The following is an 18,808-nucleotide window of genomic DNA, read 5'->3' as shown; positions in this document are numbered from 1 at the left end:
AGGGTGTCAAAATAAAAAATTATTCTTGTGGGAGGACACTTTAGTCAATTTGATTGTCGAGGATCCGCCACTGATATGTAAATACGTTGCTTGGTTTTATTTATGCCAAAATTTTAGATATCACGGAAAGCGGGAAACAAAATATCTTAATAAAAAAGTTTATGTCAAATCAGATACATATGTAAGTAAAAGGAATGAAACTCTCAAATGAAACTAAAGCCACGATTTTCATAAAAATTTTATAAAACGATGCGTGGCAAATAATATTTGGCTAAATGACCCAAGATAAACTTAAGAGATGTATCTTTTTTGATCTTCACTTTAGATATAAGTCCCCCATATAGACAGCATTAGTTCAAAAATTGGTAATTATATCTCTTTTAAAAAATTGTCATTTCTCGCGGAAAGTCGTTAATAAAATTTATACAAGCCACTTCACTGTCCTCCTCATATATATTTTAGATTATACATAAGTAGCTTTCGAAGAAACTAGAATACATAGAAGCAGACGAACGGGCATAGCTGGTTCCACTTGTCTCTTTACTCTTATCAGGAATACATATATAAGTAAGTACTTATATGAATATATTGGCAGGCACACAAGATGCTTCTTTTGGGGGGCAATATACTAGGTATGTATATGTGATATAGTAAATGCTATAGACTGTATGCCAAGGGGAACTACAATGTGCTATTGCACTCTCTCTCTCTCTCTATCTGGTACATTGGTTAAGATTTGAGGCACCTCCAGAACATGCCAGACATACGCTAGGGGGGACGACCTTATCAATTGCCTGATATGTATATAAAATGGTAGACAGACCAAAAGATTTTTATTTTAACCAATCTAATTATAGAATTTTATTGGAAAATAATTATGATATATTAACCAAAAGATGCCTAAATTTCTATATAGACAAATTTTGGGGTCAATGTCGAATCTCCAGGCTTGAATGATTCACATTATGATGCAATTGCAGCTCGAATTGCATTCGAAAATTTATTATTATTGCTATCAGTCGTTGAAATTTCGGCGAATTCTTTTTATTGATAGCCAATGTCAACGACGCGTCGTCACTCATTAGTTACACACACGTGCGTGGAGGGCATGCGATCACACCTAAAGGGAGTGCGCCTAGGTAATTTTCCTACCCATGGCGTCGAGCTTCAAACACTATCACCTTCACATTGTTTTTTTTTTTCGTTTTTTTTTTGATTACGGCGAGTCACAACGTCTGTAAACTTACTTAGGGCAATAAATATTAAATTGGTTATTTCTTGTATTTTCTTTGGAGAACTTATTCCCGCTCACTTGGCCGACGCATGCCACAGGCAGTTTTGACAACTTCTGATTATCGACATGGAGTTCGAGTGCGGCGGAGACATTAAGAGGCTGTTGTCCGTGGGGTCGCCCAGCGACAACCAAAATAAACGCTGCAATGACCCCCCTTATGGTGTGACAGAAATAAAGATTGTATTTTGTATTAATTTTAATCGCATACTTAGAGGTAGTTGTGTGTGTATATTGAATTCTAGACTATAGTGGGCTAGGCGAATTTCTCCAAATGATCATTTATGTAGGTGATGAGGGCTTTCTCAAACAGCGGTCCGACAAGGCGATCCAATTTTAGATTAAGACTCACATAAAATTGGCGATTATAGCGTCTACTTAGTTTGGCGGCCAATACCGAAGAATCTGTCTGACCATGGCCACCAATGATGGTGGAGGATACGGCTTGACTTTGTCCGGGATTGCGTGATGGCATGGCCACGGCCAGTTCATCTAAAATCTCCATATCCTTGGCATTCAAGAATAACATAGTGCTGCCATTCATTTTGAGGACACGCAAAGTGAAGTTCGTTTGTCCAGCTTCCAGATTGGCTGTGTGGGAGGTGAACGGGGAGAAAGAATCCAATTTTGATACATCTCCACCTCCTTCTTGTTGGTCTTTTAGGGATTCCATTTTGGTCATAGTTTCCATAATTTGAAAATGTATAAACAAAACTTGCAATGAGTTGACATTAATGGCAGGGCTGACACATGCGACAAAAAGTTATCGAAATAATGGGTGATTTTCCTAGAGGCACTTGCTTTTTTCCAAGTAAAAATTGTAGAAGTCATCGCCTTTTATATTTCTCATTTCCATAAAGTTTTAGAGTATTTTGCATTCCTTTGGAACAATTTGAGACCAAACCATTTGTAAATGGGCACCCTTTTAGCTGTGCAATTAATCGATAACTCTTTCACTAGGGTTGCTTTAGTTAGCCGCCAAAGCTTTGCAAAAATTTAAAAATCGCATTCATTTCGCCGTTCGCAGTGTTGTTTTCATTTTATTTAAGGCTCTATTTAATGAGGCGAGTGATTTTTTTTTTGTAATATTTGTTTGTATATATATATATATATAATATTTTTGTTTGTAGAATTTGTTTTGAATTAAAATACATATATGCACGATATAGTTTTAGTCCGCAAATTACAATGCGTCATCATTTCCATTTTCAACTACTTAATTCAGAAAATGTGCATTAAAGGGAGGAAAAAATTCAAAAGGAATCTAAAAATCAGTTCCTGCTTTAGTGTTTCTTTTGGGGGTGGCAAGGGGTAAAAGTGAAAAAAAGGAGATCAATTTACTAATTAAATGTATGTATTTATGTTGTTGAGTAATGTCAATTGGTAATTTACTAATATTAATAAGAATAATAATGTTTCGTTACGTTTCGAGTCTATTGCATTTACTTTTTCTCTTCGATTTTGGTTTAGTTTTTCTGGTTCCTTTTTTTTTATTATTTAATATTACTTTGAATTAAATTGTTTAGTTAAAGTGGCTTGAATTTGTTTTTTGTTTTTGAATATAATTCACACATATTAATATATATATATATCAAAGAATTTTGATTCAATTTCCTGCGTGTATAGAGAGTTGTGTATGTATGTGTGTGTATATAGTTGGTTGTTGAGTTTTATCTACTGTATAATTTGACTAAGACTTGCAATCGCGATTTCAAAATTTTCATCTTTATCTGATTGGTGTGTTATTAGAATCATTATAATTTTTTTGTTTGTTTTGTTTTTGTTAGTTTTCTTTTTTGTGAATAAATATAGAGGGGATGGGGGTGGTGGATACACATTATATAGTGTGTGTGGTTATGCTCGCTAGGGAGGGGAAGGGGTGGTGTTGTTGTTGTATATTTTGTTGTTGGTGCTTATTTAATCATCATCGTCCTCGGATTCTGCTTCTTGGAGCCAGGTTAACCAGGCATTAACTTGGAATAAAGCAGATCCCTTGCCTGGATACTTGTCGGATATCTCCTCCTTCCAAAAGACGAAAGCCTCCTCCTCAATAATTTCAGAATCATATAGATATTTGAACCAACGGCAGAGCATACCTAAGAAAATTAAAAGAGATAGGTAGATAAGAATTAGTGGATCGTTTGAATTCATTACGCTGGTAGTCACTTACCTTTGGGGAAGTTCTCGGTATAGCAGAACGATTGAAGGGCATAAAGTGCTATCAATTGCAATTCATTCTGTCCCAGGAAGGTCTGAAGCATTTGGCTGTATGTCTCCAATAGTGCCTGCTCTTTTTGGGTAACTGCTTTCTCGGGATTCTCCTTGGGATCTAGATGGGGAGCCAAGGTAGTCTCTTTGGTCACATATTTAACTACCACGGTCATCAGAGACTGAATGAAGTTGGGATCTTTGTAGTATTTATTATCCACATTGGCCTTAATCCATTTGTAGAAATTATTTGGATTAGGATCGGACTGAAGTTGCTTCATCATCTCAGATTGAACCTTCAGAAGTGGGTAGAGGAATGTCAGCTGACGATCTTCAAGTATTTCAGCCAAACGTTCCTTATTGCGATCCGCTTCGGGCAAACTATTCATCAGTTCTACCTTACTGGCCCGGAACTTCTCCTCGAGAGCATCACGCCCGATGGATTTGTGCAGATGTTGTAGCACAAGCAGGAAAAGCGGATAGTGCTGACCATTATCCGTGTAGGCGGCCACATCGCTTAGCTTCAGAAGCGGCGGCTCGCATACGGTGGCCCGAGCCAAGACATTGGCCACCAAAGCGGTTATGCGCGGATTAAGAGCCTCCCGTTCGTTCATTTTGTTCACCAGCTGCTTGAAGACTTCGACAAGGATATTGGGTTTAATGTTGGACTGTTTGCGCAATGTCTGCAAGAAACGCACGACGCGTTCCAGGTAGACATCGTTCACACGGTCCAACACTTCCATTAGCAAATTGATGCAGATATCCTTCAGTGATTTCTCTGGAAGTTTCAGTTCAATGAAACCATTGATAAGTTTGCTGAAACTATCTAATGGAGGCAAGATCACCTCCTCCTCGTTATTCTCATTTGTTTCAGCTGCAACAACAACAATAGCGTCATCTTCTTTTGCTTCTCCAACTTCTCCGTTTTCACCATCATCTTTGGTGCTTGCTGGAACTTCTACAACTGGTTTTGCAACCGTCTCAACAATCTCATCCTCCTGCTCATCATCATCTTCCTCATAGTAAAACTTGTCTTTGAAGTAAGTTGTAGCCCTCTTAGACAACTCTTCCTTAGTGGGACCTTTCTCCTTTTTCTGTTGCTGCTGTTGCTTGCCAGTGGAACCACCAACTGGTGTAGAGGGTCGCTCCACAGAGCCACTCTTGCTATCTTTGCCCTCGCCACTAGTTGATGCAGCCTTTTTGGCATCCAGAGTGGTGGGCTCATTCAGCTTCTCACCGAAATTCGGCGAGGATGAGGTGGCTTTAAGGCCACTCTTCTCCAGATGAGCTGATTGCACAGTCTTGTTGTCAGCATATTCGGCCGATGGTGTTGATGATGGCCGTATGGGATTTATGAGATGAGATGTGGGAGTGCCCAACATTGGATAATGTGAATTGGACAATCCCGAGCTGTTACCGCCTTGATCCTTGTTATTTGCATTGCTGCTCGAGTTGTTGTTGTTGCTGTTGCTGCCGCCACCATTTGGTGGTGTCGATATAGGCAAGTTTGCTGGGAATTTTTGATTTTGCGATGCCGCTCGGAAGAGCAAGGAGTTGGCCGCCGGGCGCATTTGCAAATTCTCCACTGCATCCTGATTTGTGGTGATCAAATTGCGCTTGAATCGCGGTGCTAACTCCTTACTGCCCAGCAGCTGATTACCACCATATTGCCCATCGTTGCGATCGCGATCGTTATTGCGACGCGAATCATCGCGATCTCTTTGATTTGATGAAGAGCCGCCGCCTCCTCCACTTCCTCCATTATTACCATTACCTCGTCCTCCATCTCCATTCTGATTGTGCTTGTTGTAGCGATTATTATAATTGCCTCCGCCATTGCCATTGCCTTGATCACGTTGACGATCATTGCGATTGTTGTACGAGCGATTGTCCCGATCCCGATTCGAGCTGGTGGCAAATCTGAAAGTAAGGCAAACAGTTAGTTATGGGAGTTGGAGGAATTATTATATGCTTACGGTGAGACAATAGGTGAAGCTCCGGTAACACTCAGACCACTGAACATATCATTGTAGCCTGGCTGTAGATTCAAATGGAATCGATTCATCCAGCTATCGGAGTCACGATCGTTATTTCTCATATCCCGATTACGATTGGCAAACGGTGTCCTTATGATCGAATCATCATCGGAGCGTATTTGCTTAATGGGCACTGGTCCTTCAGTGGTGCCCACTTTGCGTGGTATCCAATGATTCAAGCGGAGCTCGATAACATCCTTTAGCATGAACCGTATACGCGGTGGATATTCAGTTGACTTTGAACGACGCTCAAGCGTCTCAAAGTACTGGTTCATCAGCTCTTTGCCCTGTTCTGAATCCAGATTCTTGCCGCAAGTCTTGAGCAATTGAGCCAGGCATTCCATGTCCTCGCACATCTCCTGCGCACCGGCCGTACGTTTCTTCTTCTTGTCCAATAGCTCCATGATGCACTGATGCAACACGGTCTTCGACAGCATATCGAGCTTGTTGAGCTCCCCAATGAACTTGACATTGCCGAGCATCCGTTGCTTGGCCAAATGGCGGCGCTCCTCTTCGTCGGCCTCATTCTCGGGCGGCGGACGATTGTCGTTCTCGTCGCGTTTCAAACGATTGTTAAACTTGTCGCGACAAACGGCGATCAATAGACGCAAAAATGTGCAAGAATTGTTTGGTTCCTTTTCGAATGATGGCGCTTCCTCGGAAAGACGCTTGCACAGCTGTGCATACATAGACGAATACTTGGGCTCATCCAATGCCTTGTCGAAAATCAGCAGAATGACACCGTTCAGTATGACAATCGAATTGAGATCGAGCTTTAACAGCTCATCGCTTAGCTCTTGGAATTTTTCTGGGGTTAACTTATTTAATATGCCCCTAACACGACGAAAGACGGCATCATTCTTTTCGCTTTGCGTTAAACCATGCTGCGGGCGCAACGATGGTGGTATCCAGCGTCCAGTCACCGGTGGTGGAGTGGCTGACTTGGGAACAGCCGATGAAGAAGAAGCATTAGAAGATATCTGCTGCTGTTGTTGGCTAATCGATGATGATCCTGACTGCTGTTGCTGACCACCACCACTTGAAGATCCCGAATTGTTGGAGTTGCTTAGTGACCCGGTGTGATTTGAGGTCACTGTCGTCGTCGTCGATGATGATGATGATGTTGTTGTTCCTTGTTGGACATTGCCGTTACGTGTGCTGTAATTGCGTTCCGACGAATCACCGGCACGATAGCCCGAACGAGATCCTCCTCCAGCGCCCAATCCCGCACCTCCTGCGGATCCACCTCCTCCGTTACGCTCGAGACTATTGTTTTGATAGCGTGAATGATGTGTGGGTGAATCCTCGTAGCTGTCGCGATAGTTGTGCGTATAGCTACCACCTAAACCACCGCCATCACGTCCATAAGATGATTTACTGGATGAGGAAGCTCCTCCGTTGTTGTTGTTGTTGTGATTATAGTTGCTGTTGCCGTTGCCGTAACGTGGCTGTTGTCCGTTGTTTCCATTGCCGTTACCGTTCTCGTAGCTACGATTGGAGCGGTGATAATTGCCACCAGCTCCTCCTCCTCCACCGCCACTACCTCCTCCTCCTCCTCCAACAAAGTTCGAGTTTATTGAACGATTATAGTTGCTGCCGCCATCGGTATTTGAGTGATAGTTGCTTCGACTACCACGGTGATGACCGTCAATGGAATTGGAATTGCTATTGCTTGTAGTATATCTACCACCAATTTCCGAGCTGCTGCTGCCGCCTGCACCTCCTGTACCCAATAAGTCACTATTTTTGTTATAGTAACGCGACGACGACGAGTCACCCTGGTAAGATCGTCGAGGTCTTGGGCTCACCTCACTATCGTGTTGACGAATTTTGGCGGAGTTCTTGCTATAGCCAGTGGAAAAGTGTCCGCCAGAATTTTGGGGGCCACCAGATGAACGACCTAAGCTATTATTGCTGCCGCCGCTGCTATGATTACCAACACCTCCAATGGCTGGTGATCCACCCGATCCAGATGATTTATAGCTATTGGAGCTATTTGAATTTTTGCGATAATTACCGCTGCCGCCGTTGCCGCCTTGATTCGATGCGGGTGTTGAGCCCTTGTCGATTTTCACCAAATTCTTGAGGTTATTGAACGTATCGGTGGCTGTGGTTATCGGTAGAAGATTTGGACTGGTATTCAATAGGGTCTTCCCGACGACCGTAGGTGTCGGTGGGGTTTGGCCGCCACCGCCGCCGCCTCCGACTCCGCCACCGCCTCGATGCGACGCGAGCTGATCGTATTGGCGCTCGATCTCGCTTGGATTGGCCGTTATTAGCAGTCGTAAATCGCTAGCGCCGCCGCCGCCAATGCTCGTCGTATCACCGGTACTGGTGCCTCCCTCAATGGTGATCGCTTGCTTGGCGCCCCTACGGAACTGATCTATGATGACGCCTCCCGGATGCCCGTTGGTCTGACGATGATCCCAACGTTGCGGCGGACTGTCGTCGTAAGAATGTAAAAGGGGAGCCGGGTTGTACGTTGATAGAGGAATGGTGATAATTTTTCTATATATCTCGGGGGACTGAAAAATGTCTCTCACTGTCTCCGTCTCCTCACTCTCTCTTTTGGCTGAGCGCTCTCGAGAAGATGAGATGAGGATGGGGGGGATAGATGGTTTACGATTTGAATGGAATACACTAGCTTCCTTCAAAATTGCCTCCTCAAAAACGTATACTGAACGATATTATTTTTGGGGCAAAGGCACACAAAAACACACAAGAGACAAAATGACGTTTAGATTACGATTAAAAAACGACACAAGTCCTTTTTGTTTTTCACACGGGGAAAATTGTTGTTATTGTTGTTGTTCTCAAAGGTAATTATTATTGATCCTTGAAGATTCTCAGTTATATGTTTGATTTGTTTTGGTTCCTTCTAATACTTCAGATGCGTCGTGGTAATTTTCGGGGAATTATTTCGCCTTTCACCGGTTGACACTTGGTGTTTGCCTTCTCTCTGCGGTATAAATAAGGGAAATTCCTGGAAAAATATAAAACAAAACAAAAACCAATAATTGATGGATGTTTTTCTTGATATATATGTTACATTCGCCAAAAACTTAAAAAAAAAAAAATTATAAAAATTAAACAAATCCAAAATTGAATCGATCGAAACGATATTTACAAAACTTATGGGCAGGGCAGGATAAAAAAAAAATTAACACAAGAAAACAAAAAAAACAAGACAAACTGTAATAAATAAAATTTGATATTATATAAAGCTACACTCAAGACAAATGATACATTTATCAACGCAAACTGATCTGAATACTATAAAAAAGTAACTCAAAGTTGTTTCCTTTCCAAAAACGAAAAAAACACACGCAAGAGAAGATCGCCATGAGAGACTTCTCTTAAAGGTCAATAATCGATGAAAAAATCTGAGACATGTTGCAGGCCAATTAATAAGACTTATCAATCAATTAATGCTAACAAAAGTGAATTAAATTCTAAGACACCCCTTTTTATATCAATTATAACGGTCACAAAGACTCAGAAGATGACGGCGAGACTTTCTACATGCATTTTTTTTTTATAAAAATAACGGCAACTGGATTCTGTTGTTGTTTTCTAATACAGGGTTTTAGAGAGAAAAAACAGCTGTAATTAATTTCACTTGCAGGTGCATACATACAAATGTATGTGTGCGTGCGTGTGTCTATGGAATGGAGAGGTTTGGGGCTATTCATCAGTCAATGTAAACTGGAAATAACCTCGGCAACGCTTAAAACGCCTTCAAAATGATTTTCAATTTGAATTGAGCATAACTGCCGCGTTGTTTCCCACTTGTTTGCGTGTCTCTGTCTATGACGCGATATTCACTTCTGTGTGTGTGTCCAAATGTCTTAGTATTCGTACGTGTGTAAGTGTACTTGACGTAGAGAGTTGCCACCTGATGTGTAGGTAAGCCTGGATTTTATTCAATAGACTAAATTTAAACATATTAATTGTTTAATTTAAATAATTGTTTAAGACGAAAAAACACACAACTTAGATAACTGCATGAATCATAGTTTTTTTTTTTGATTTTGGTTTGCTACTTTACTTATTTGCGTGTCGAAGCATGTACATATTTCTCTTTCTCTGTGTGTGAGCGAGTATTCTTTGTGTTCCCATTTTCTCCTTTGTCTTTTGTGAAAGATATTTGTGTGTGTGGGGGGAAGGGAGCAGGGAACTACAACCAATTTGCTCTAGCTGGTTCTGAGTTCGATGATGCAGCAGCCAACAACCAAACCGACCGCCGCATGTCAGTGTCCTTTTCTTTGTGTGGCAGCAGCAGAGAGCAAGGTTTTTGGCCTCTATCTCGCTCTCAATTAAAGTCCCTTGACCCCAAACACACCACAACTTATATATTATAGATCGGAGGCGATAAATTGCCTCATGATTAGCGCAATTTATAAGTCAACAAAAACAAATAGGCGAGAAAAATACAGTGAGTCACTTTGTTAAAAAAAAAAAACCTACGTTTGTTAATTGATTGTGGATACAAAAAAGTCACCCCAAAAATATATAACGGTATATGCAATGGAAGTACCAACCACCCTTTTTGGATGGCCGTCATCAATCTCCACCATCCCCCTTCGGAAGACCCAGTTTGTGGATGATTTTGACCTCAATTCAAGCGCGTGTGTACAAGTGTTTGGCTTAGAGAGGAGCGGAGTGGAGGGTCATGCTGCTGCTTGCTCTGCTTTGTTGCTGCCACTGCATATTTAACAAGCCAAAGCCCCAAAGTATGTGTGTATGGCACACCCAGATATGGAATGAAGAATATATAATTCAAACTCAGCTTCTATATAAGTACACAGATACATACATACACATCTTTATATACATATGTTTGTACTATTATTTTCTGTTTTTGTCTCTTTACCCTCATGACGAAAGCAATTCGAACAAAGTGCAATAATTTCCTCTCACACACACAACCATATGCATATATGGCTCTGTATTTGTGTGTGTGTATGTGTATTTGCGGAAGAAAGAGAAAAAAATTGAAGATGATTTGAAGTTGCTGCCACATTTGCTGCAATAGCAAAATATACAAAAATTTGAGAAAAATCATCTTCGGGGTGGCTTTTATTGAAGGCGGGGTGGCGTGTAGCGGCAAAGTCAACAGCATTATTGAGATTTTCCGCTGTCGCCGCCATTTTGTTGCATACACACACACACACGCATACACTTTCTTTGTGCGCCCTCTAAAGCAGCAGACGCAGTGAAAAATGATTCATTTCCAATGAAATTTCTCTATACAATTTGCGTTTTGTATTTATTAAGATTAACAATTTCTTCGTCTCGAAAATCAATTGAATTTTTTTTTGCACTTTTATTGATTTCAAGAGAAACGAGGACGTCCACACTCGCATACACAGATAGCGAGCGAGCCCACACACACATACAGACACTAACATTGAGACACCTAATCGTCGTTCGTTTTCTCTCCATCATGGAATTTTTTTCGTTTTTTATTTTGAGGCTATAACTTTCGCAACGCTTTCTATGTTAGTTTTTAGTTCACTTTCGCATATTACTTTTATCTACTGTACTAGATTGACAGTTTGACATAATTATTTCCAATTTTTTTAATATTTTACTCACCTTTTAAAAATTAAAACATGCGACTCCGATTACCACGCCACTTTTACTTACCTCGAAAACAAAAACAACACTAACACTAGAGATGCAAAATCAACGATTATATAGAAGTGTTATCGATGAGTTTACTCAAATTGAGACGCACTTGTTAAATAAGCAACGCTGTTAATCGCAGTGCTCTGTTAACTTTTGGGTTTGCTGTAGAAGCTATATAATATATTTGGACGATCTAGAGCTAATTTGAATGACCCGGACTTTTATACATAAGCCAAAGAATTATAAAGTTTTATTAAAATCCTGCAGAAAACTACAAAAGAGCTTGTCCTTGCCAGGAATTTACATCATTTGTGCAAAAGTATAATGTTCTTAACAAAGATAACTTTTAATTTAATAACCCAAATCAAGATCGATTTCCACTCCAGATCTCTGGTAAAGATTATAATTGGAGCACAGCTACTTCCCCATCAGATTACCTAAATGGATAGAGTGAAATTACAATCATTGTAAGTACATTACATGTCAAACTTACTTTGCAACATTAAGATGTTCCAGACGACCTGTTCATGATTGCGTCTATTGTCTCAGGCAAGATTGCCTTTCCAGATAGCATTCATTCTGATTGCGTCAATGGTTTCCAATTCAAAATGTTCATGGTCTTGATTCACACATTTGTTCCCCTATTTCGCAGCATATATTTTCTACCAATTTTTTTGACATTCTGAAAGTCAGCTGTTTTTCCTAATGTAAATATGAGAGAGTTGACAACATGTTATCGCCGGTGGCGGTGATTCTTATCGATTGTCAGTGATAAATTATCGACTATCAAGCAGTATCGTTTTCAGTGCTGGAAAATGTTAGTGGGCGCGAAATTTGTAATTTTGAAAAAGTTATTTGGTGGAAAGAAAATTTGAAAATTATTTTTAAAACAACTTTTAGCAACTAAGAAGAATGTAGTCTGTAAATGCTGCTGGGAGCAGAAATAAAACTAAATGAAAAAAAAAAAAATAAAATAAACTGACACAACATATGCTGCTATCGAATTTCAGCAAATGTAATAATTAGTAAAAACGTTGTTTAATTAATTCAATAAAGAGACAGCGTTGACCTATTATAAATTCAAATATAAAACTTGCCATTCAGAGTTAACAACATAATAACTCTTAACCTAGGCCACTGTCTCTCGATTGTCTCAATTTGATAAATGTTCAGTCAACCCCCAAACCCCTCACTCCCTCCACATGACCGCAATACATTATCATTGTTGTCATCTAGCGGCGGCTCCAGCTCCCAACCCTTTCACCTATCCTCACACACAAACACACAAACACACACACACACATACACATGTGGTCGCAGGATATCAAACCGAACCAATGTGTAGCAAAGAAGAAGAACAATTTAATTAGCGTTGACATGTTGCCATTTAATTTTCTTGTAAAAAAGTGTAATTAAAAATGTTGCCCCAGCTGTATCTCTCTTGTATGTATATATATCGGTAATAAATCATATTCCTAGAGACTACCTTTTTGGGTGCATATTAGGCACTAAACGATGAGATAATCTATGGTTATGGTTGACTAGGAGATGGGGGAACAGGGAAGGAATGAATGAGCGAACAAACAAACAAAATGTTGCCACTGGGCAATAAATTTGGTAAAATACAAAATATGCCTGACAATTCTACAACAACAATACTCACACACATATACAAAAGGTGAGCATATGTGTGTTGGTGTGAGTGTGTGTGTTATTGGGGGTTGGGGGAAGGACATAGTCACGTCAACACTTTTAACTCTTTTTTTTTTATTTTTGGGTTGCCTTTTGTTTTGTGCCTTCGTCCGTATCCTTTCGGCAATAAAAATTCCGCTTGCTATTTATCTTGATTGTTGTCCCTTCAAGTCGCCATCGCCATCGCCATTGCCAGGACACACTCTCTTACGGAGAGAGGAGGACACTTCAAATGGTTGGTCGCCGATTCCGTTGACTCGCCATAGCCGTCGCATTGCCGCCCTGGAAATTTTTTGCTTAATGAAATGTACATAAAACTAAATGAAATTAAGTTTGTGGCGTGCTCGAGTCAAAGTACTCCTCCAACTCCAGTGGCCACCTTCCCCCCTGCTTATTAAAGCCCTCCTTGAGGGCAGGCTGCGTGTTTATTACCAAGTTGGCTATAAAATGCAAAACGCGTTTCAAGTTTTCTGTTGCTGCTCCCCTATCAAAATGGCCGACAACAGAAACGGCAGAGCAACAAACAACAAAAAAAAACCCTTTTCCAAGAACTGACTAAAAGTCCTTTTCGGGCTCCTTCAAACTCATATCTTTCAGAACTTCAAGTCCTGGCCAAACCTGGGATGCATTAGAGGGGTGCTAAATGGGGAAGGGAAAAAGCTCATAAAGTCGAAATTAAATAATTTGTCTTCTTAATTTTCAAATAAATTCTTCATCATACAAATAAAAGGAAAACCCCAAGCAGCGAAAACAATTGTAAGCAACCACCACACCTCCAACTACCCCCCCAACCCCGCACCAAGCACCCCGCTCACAAACAACCAAAAAAAAAAGAACATTATATATATACAAATATATATATATATATATAAATTCAGTCAGCCAACCAGAAGCGTGGCGAAATCCCAACAAAGACAAGAGCCAAAGCACTCGAGATGAAGGCAACAGGATAAGGGAACACAAGCCAAGACCAGAATGAGTAGCAGGCGAAGGGTGGGGGCAGGCAGTGCCAGAGATCTGGGGGAGGACGTTTTATTAAATTCGACCTACACCATGCACTGAATGTGTTCACAGTCTTCGTCCTCGCGACAGTTTTCGTATTGTATTTTTTAATATGTTTGTCTCTATGTCTCTCCGTTTGTCTGTCTGTCTCTCGTTTCCCCCACATCCATCCACACAGTCCTTGGCTCGGCATACAAAAAAAAAAAATAATCGTGTACACCATTAATCCTTATTTCAAGTCATTGTTCTCGCTTAACTCACAGAGAAACTCATACAACCGACCAACCAACCAAACAACCAACTGGTTCAGCCTACCAACCGCTGGGGTTGGTCCTTATGCCATGTAAGCGATTATTGCAAGGATAAACCAATATGAAAAACGAAAAAACAAATAAATGTACAAATAAATAAAAAGGGTGTCAATGACTTTTGATAATAGAAATGATAGTCAACAATAAGAAAACAAACGAAAAGCATATTCATTGCTTAAACTACACTGGAAAAAATTGAGCAAGACATTAAAAATTAATAAAAAATTCAGCAATACCTGAAAACTATTTAATAATAGGCTAATTTTTTAAATATAAAATTAAATTTACTTGGCTACACCATTTTAAATGTTTAAACAATTGCGTAAACGTAAATTTTAATAGTGAATTAAACTATTTCTGGAGCCGAGATATCTGTGAGAGAATTCTAAAATATTTCTTAATTCCCTACTTACTTGTCCCGAACTTATTCACATAAATCTGAATCGATTTTAAGCTGATATATCTTTTTGGAAGTTATAATATAATTATAGTATAATATATAATTTATTAACTTTACTACTATTACCAACTTTATTACTATTCTAATTGTAGTGTCTTAATAAAGACATATATTAAAAGCCGTCCTTCTTTCTTGTTTTCTTCATGTATATTGTGTTTTATTTTCTACTTGTTGCCATTTCATTAATTTTCATAACAATAACTCCCTGTTTCCACATATTACATTTGTTTCATTCCAATGTTGTTAAATAGAAGCTATACAAACGTAACATATCAATTATAAAATAGGATATACCTAACACTAATATTTATTACTATTTCTTACAGAGCTTTCAAAACCTAAAATTAGTTATGAAAATTTATATTTTAACATCAAATGGTCGTATATTTCTGATTTTTCTCACCAAACAACGACTAGTGACCTCTTAAACTGTTAAAATGAATTTGAGATATATTTTTGTTCAACAAAAACGATATTTTATGTCTTAAACTTCTTAAGTTTTGATTGTCAAGACCGTGGGGAAAGACCTCCTAAAATTACCTACAACAACATTGATCAGTTTTCAATTCTTAATAATTTCTAAAAGGAGTTTACTCAAATGATATATATGAATATAAGTAGTGCTCAATCGATTTTGTGTAAGAATATTTGTTATTAGTTTTTATACTACCACAAATAGAGACAAATATAACAAAAGAAATATATGATGAATGAAAGAACGTCAATATAATTAATTGATATATTATCTTGATGGCCCTAAGAGTTTGTAGAATTTTACTCATTATATTTAAACATAAATCTCTTTAAATTTATAGTACCTACGAATACTCTTATGACTTCTCTATATTATAAAGTATCTTTTAACCTAAAAGTTTATAAAAGTTTTGATATAACTAATATGTTTGATATGGTTGAAATGATAAACAGATCCGTTATAGATAGATAAACAACGCAAAATTTACTTAATTGTTTTTCTAAATATATACATATCTTTCCTTATCTTCTTAAACTCTTAGTGCTCCTAAATAAAACTAAAAATCTAGTAAAACTTTTTGTTTCAGTGTAGATGAAAATCTCGTTTCGAAAAACCAATAAAGTCCAACGACAGCTTTTCAGCAGCAATCACAAAACGATTTGGACTAGCACTCTCCGCCCCGGCAACAACACCCCCTACTCCTTCCACTGCTCTGTTGCCCATCTCCCCCAACTCGTGTCTTTTTCTATAGTTTGAGCACGCTTTCCGCTTGGCCTAATTGCCGGATCAGCTAGCAGCAAAAGGAAAAGCAAAAGCCAAAGCAACAGCACCATTCAAGCGGACGTTGACTGTTGATGATGATACGGATGATGGTGATGATGATGCTCTGCTCTGCACTGCTCTGCTTTGCTCCGCATCGCTCTTTGGAATGTTGGACTTTTCGACATATACAAATTTCGGCTAAGGGGTGAGAGGAAAGGAGAGGGGAAATGCGGGATGAGGATAGTAGTGGGAGTTGTGAGCAAAATGAAAAATGACAACACTGGCAGGGTCGAGTGACGACCGCACGCACTTTGCTACGGGGTGGGGGAAAGGGAAGGCATGACTTTGTTCTGTGCGTGATCCTTTACTTCGAGCATCCTTTTGATGCTGAGGGTGCGAAACGTTTGAATGCGAAATTAAATGATAAAAGATAGCAATGACACATGCAAAGGGAGAGGAGGAAAAATGGGATGGGGGAGTGGCAGGGGTAGAACACTCGTGGCATTCACCCTCCATTTACGCCGCTTTCCGTCAACGCTGAAGGTCGAGCACCTGTTTTATTAAAAAGCAAATAAGGCAAAGGACTCTACACCGCAGCAGCAGCAGCATAAGCAACAGAGACAGGACACAGATGCTAGTGGTAATCGTGGTGGTGGTGGTTTGAGCCCAGCTGGGCAGGACTCGCACACACACACACACGCATACTGAGAGACACACATATTTATGTTCATGGACTGTCAAGTGGTTGGCGTAGCATAATAATTGTGCATATTTGGCTTTTTAATAAAATCTAATCGTCATGGTATCAGGGTGGACTCACGAACACGAGTCCTTCTAAGAAGGATGGGCGAGGGGAGTGTAGAGTCAGTTAGAGTGGGGGAGAAAACCAAGTTCATGGGCGGCAATGAAATTTTAATTAAATTTACCCTCAACAAAACAAGAAAAAGAAAAAAACTTTACCAAAAGGATCTTTTACCTAGAAGTACAACTAATTTCAACCAATACTTATGGTCTATATTAATATGGTGAGGGCATTGATAAACGGTGGGGGGAGGGGCAAAAGCGGTGACCACTTTGAGTCCTCATTCTCCTGCAAACCAACTTGGCCGGATACTGCGTTCAATGTGATGATGCATTTAAGATTCTTCCGATTGGTCATTATGGATGGGGGAGCATTTAATGTTGCTACATTGACGGCTTTTTTGATTGATCTACTCATTGACGTTGCTTCCATGTTACGTCTCCAACTGACCCCCTCCCCGATGGCCCTCCTCTTCCCGCTTTTGGTCCTGTTTCGGCTCTTCTTGCAACGTATGACAGAAAGTCGTCATAAGGGCCAAGATACAAGAAGCCGAAGACAAAGATGACGATGACGATGATGATGATGATGATGGGGCCAAGATAAGCAAACAGACAAAGACAGAGAGAGAGAAAGAGAGAGCGAAAAAACATCGATGAAAACAAATTCCATTCATTAAGTGGGGGGGACCAAAAGCCAAATGATACCCTGTAAAAAGTAAAAATTGTTTTCAATATCCTACCCAAGCATATATCTCCATTACAGCTTCAAAACACCCATCAGTTTTCTTAACTTTTCTTTCTTAAAATCTCTAAGATTATATATACCCGCACAGGATTTCTTTTAACAGGGTATTTAAACTGCAATGGCGTTGGCAAAATGGTTGATGTTGGTCCATAGAGTCGGCAATGGCATTCAAGGCCAGGTCGATTTCAGTCAACCAATTTTACAACTTCGATTGGGGAATAGTGTACAGAGTGTCCTCTTCTGATAGAGTTGTAGAGGCCACTTGAGTGTACAGTACAACAATAAATCAAGTAATGAAATGACATTTAAAATAAATGTTTCAATTTGCACCTAAAATCATAGAGACTAGTCTGATGACAGGGATTAAAAATTATAATTTCAAGCCACATATCATAAATATGACAATAAAATTAAATGGATAACAGGAAAATCAGTGCATCTCTTACTAACTAAGGGACCAATCACTTTAGTTTGGGCTAAAATTGTTGTGTAAAGACTCTCACTAGTTAAACCAGAAACTATAGTTTATGTGGAAAGGCTTAAGATAACTAACCAACTATGTAGGCGGATAGATTAACTATAAAAATGAATGCATTAATACAATATGCAGAAAATGATAAATACTGATTCTAAAATAGTTAATAAAGGTCAGGTCCTGATACTGCTAAGGAAAGTAACTTCGATTCATAACAAATTAGTTTCGAATTGATTTTTATTTTGACAAAATTAGATAAACGCAATGTCCGATAAGATAAAAATCATATTTTTTACTTATATTATGAAATGTAAATTATAAAAGTCAATTTCTTATGTTCATTACCAATTTACCTTCCAAATTTAAGAAGGACTGACTCAAAGGAATTTGGAATCCCCGAAATTTGAAACTTCAGACTCCATGCAGGACACAGGCTTTTAAATTAGACCGTATATCAGAACAAATTTTTTACATTTTATTCTTTTTATTGATTATGTCAATGTTCCTGAACCAACAGCTTTATCACATCATAAATGATCCGTTTTACGTTCGATATATGATAAGTAACATTCTTTACATTTAAGGAACTTGCATAATTAACTCTTAATCAATCAATATATTATATAATAATTTATGCGAATATGCAGTAGAAAACACAGTCCTTACAACGTTATTTGTACTGATGTTTATATTAGAAATAGTTAGAACTGTTGAAAAAGGTAACAACGTATAGTTTTAAATTTTATTAGCTGAAATGAAATGACTGGCTTAAAAGCACGCAAAAGTGGCCAAAAAGAATGCAAGGCTAAACAGCAGACAAAAGAGATGCAATGAAAGGATACAAAGAGCAATTCAAGATTCTTATAAAGTAATAGAATGGAACAAATTATAAATAAAAGCTGATGCAAACGAAGCAGTT

At 39.0% G+C, this 18,808-nt stretch overlaps 2 protein-coding genes and 2 long non-coding RNA genes across 5 annotated transcripts; all 4 read right to left on the bottom strand.

Annotated features, from left to right (window-relative positions):
* Positions 1 to 1,477: 1,477 nt before the first annotated feature.
* Positions 1,478 to 2,067, bottom strand: LOC6638190. Its single transcript, XM_002061323.4, has one exon. It carries the CDS (start codon positions 1,980 to 1,982, stop codon positions 1,548 to 1,550), a length of 435 nt encoding a protein of 144 aa, XP_002061359.2. The 5' UTR covers positions 1,983 to 2,067; the 3' UTR covers positions 1,478 to 1,547.
* Positions 2,068 to 2,627: 560 nt separating this feature from the next.
* Positions 2,628 to 8,213, bottom strand: LOC6638403 (putative uncharacterized protein DDB_G0277255; the record flags this gene model as incomplete). Its single annotated transcript, XM_002061324.4, has 3 exons — positions 2,628 to 3,387; positions 3,462 to 5,419; positions 5,476 to 8,213. Coding segments are annotated over 3 exons (4,875 nt in total), but the record flags the coding sequence as incomplete, so codon positions are not given.
* Positions 8,214 to 8,420: 207 nt separating this feature from the next.
* On the bottom strand, positions 8,421 to 11,206 carry LOC111518808. Of its 2 annotated transcripts, none has more exons than XR_002724089.2 (2): positions 11,134 to 11,206; positions 8,421 to 8,518 (listed from the first exon to the last, which is right to left on the bottom strand). It is a non-coding gene; the product is annotated as an uncharacterized LOC111518808 (long non-coding RNA). The 2 variants fall into 2 exon arrangements; XR_002724088.2 differs by lacking the exon at positions 11,134 to 11,206 and adding an exon at positions 8,663 to 8,860.
* Positions 11,207 to 11,385: 179 nt separating this feature from the next.
* Positions 11,386 to 12,096, bottom strand: LOC124459823. The gene is made up of 2 exons (XR_006953828.1): positions 11,660 to 12,096; positions 11,386 to 11,603 (listed from the first exon to the last, which is right to left on the bottom strand). It is a non-coding gene; the product is annotated as an uncharacterized LOC124459823 (long non-coding RNA).
* Between the last annotated feature and the right edge of the window lie 6,712 nt (positions 12,097 to 18,808).

This window comes from Drosophila willistoni (assembly GCF_018902025.1).
Source record: "Drosophila willistoni isolate 14030-0811.24 chromosome 2L unlocalized genomic scaffold, UCI_dwil_1.1 Seg139, whole genome shotgun sequence".
NCBI classification, from domain to species: Eukaryota; Metazoa; Arthropoda; class Insecta; order Diptera; family Drosophilidae; genus Drosophila; species Drosophila willistoni.
This window is presented reverse-complemented; position numbering and strand designations above follow the sequence as displayed.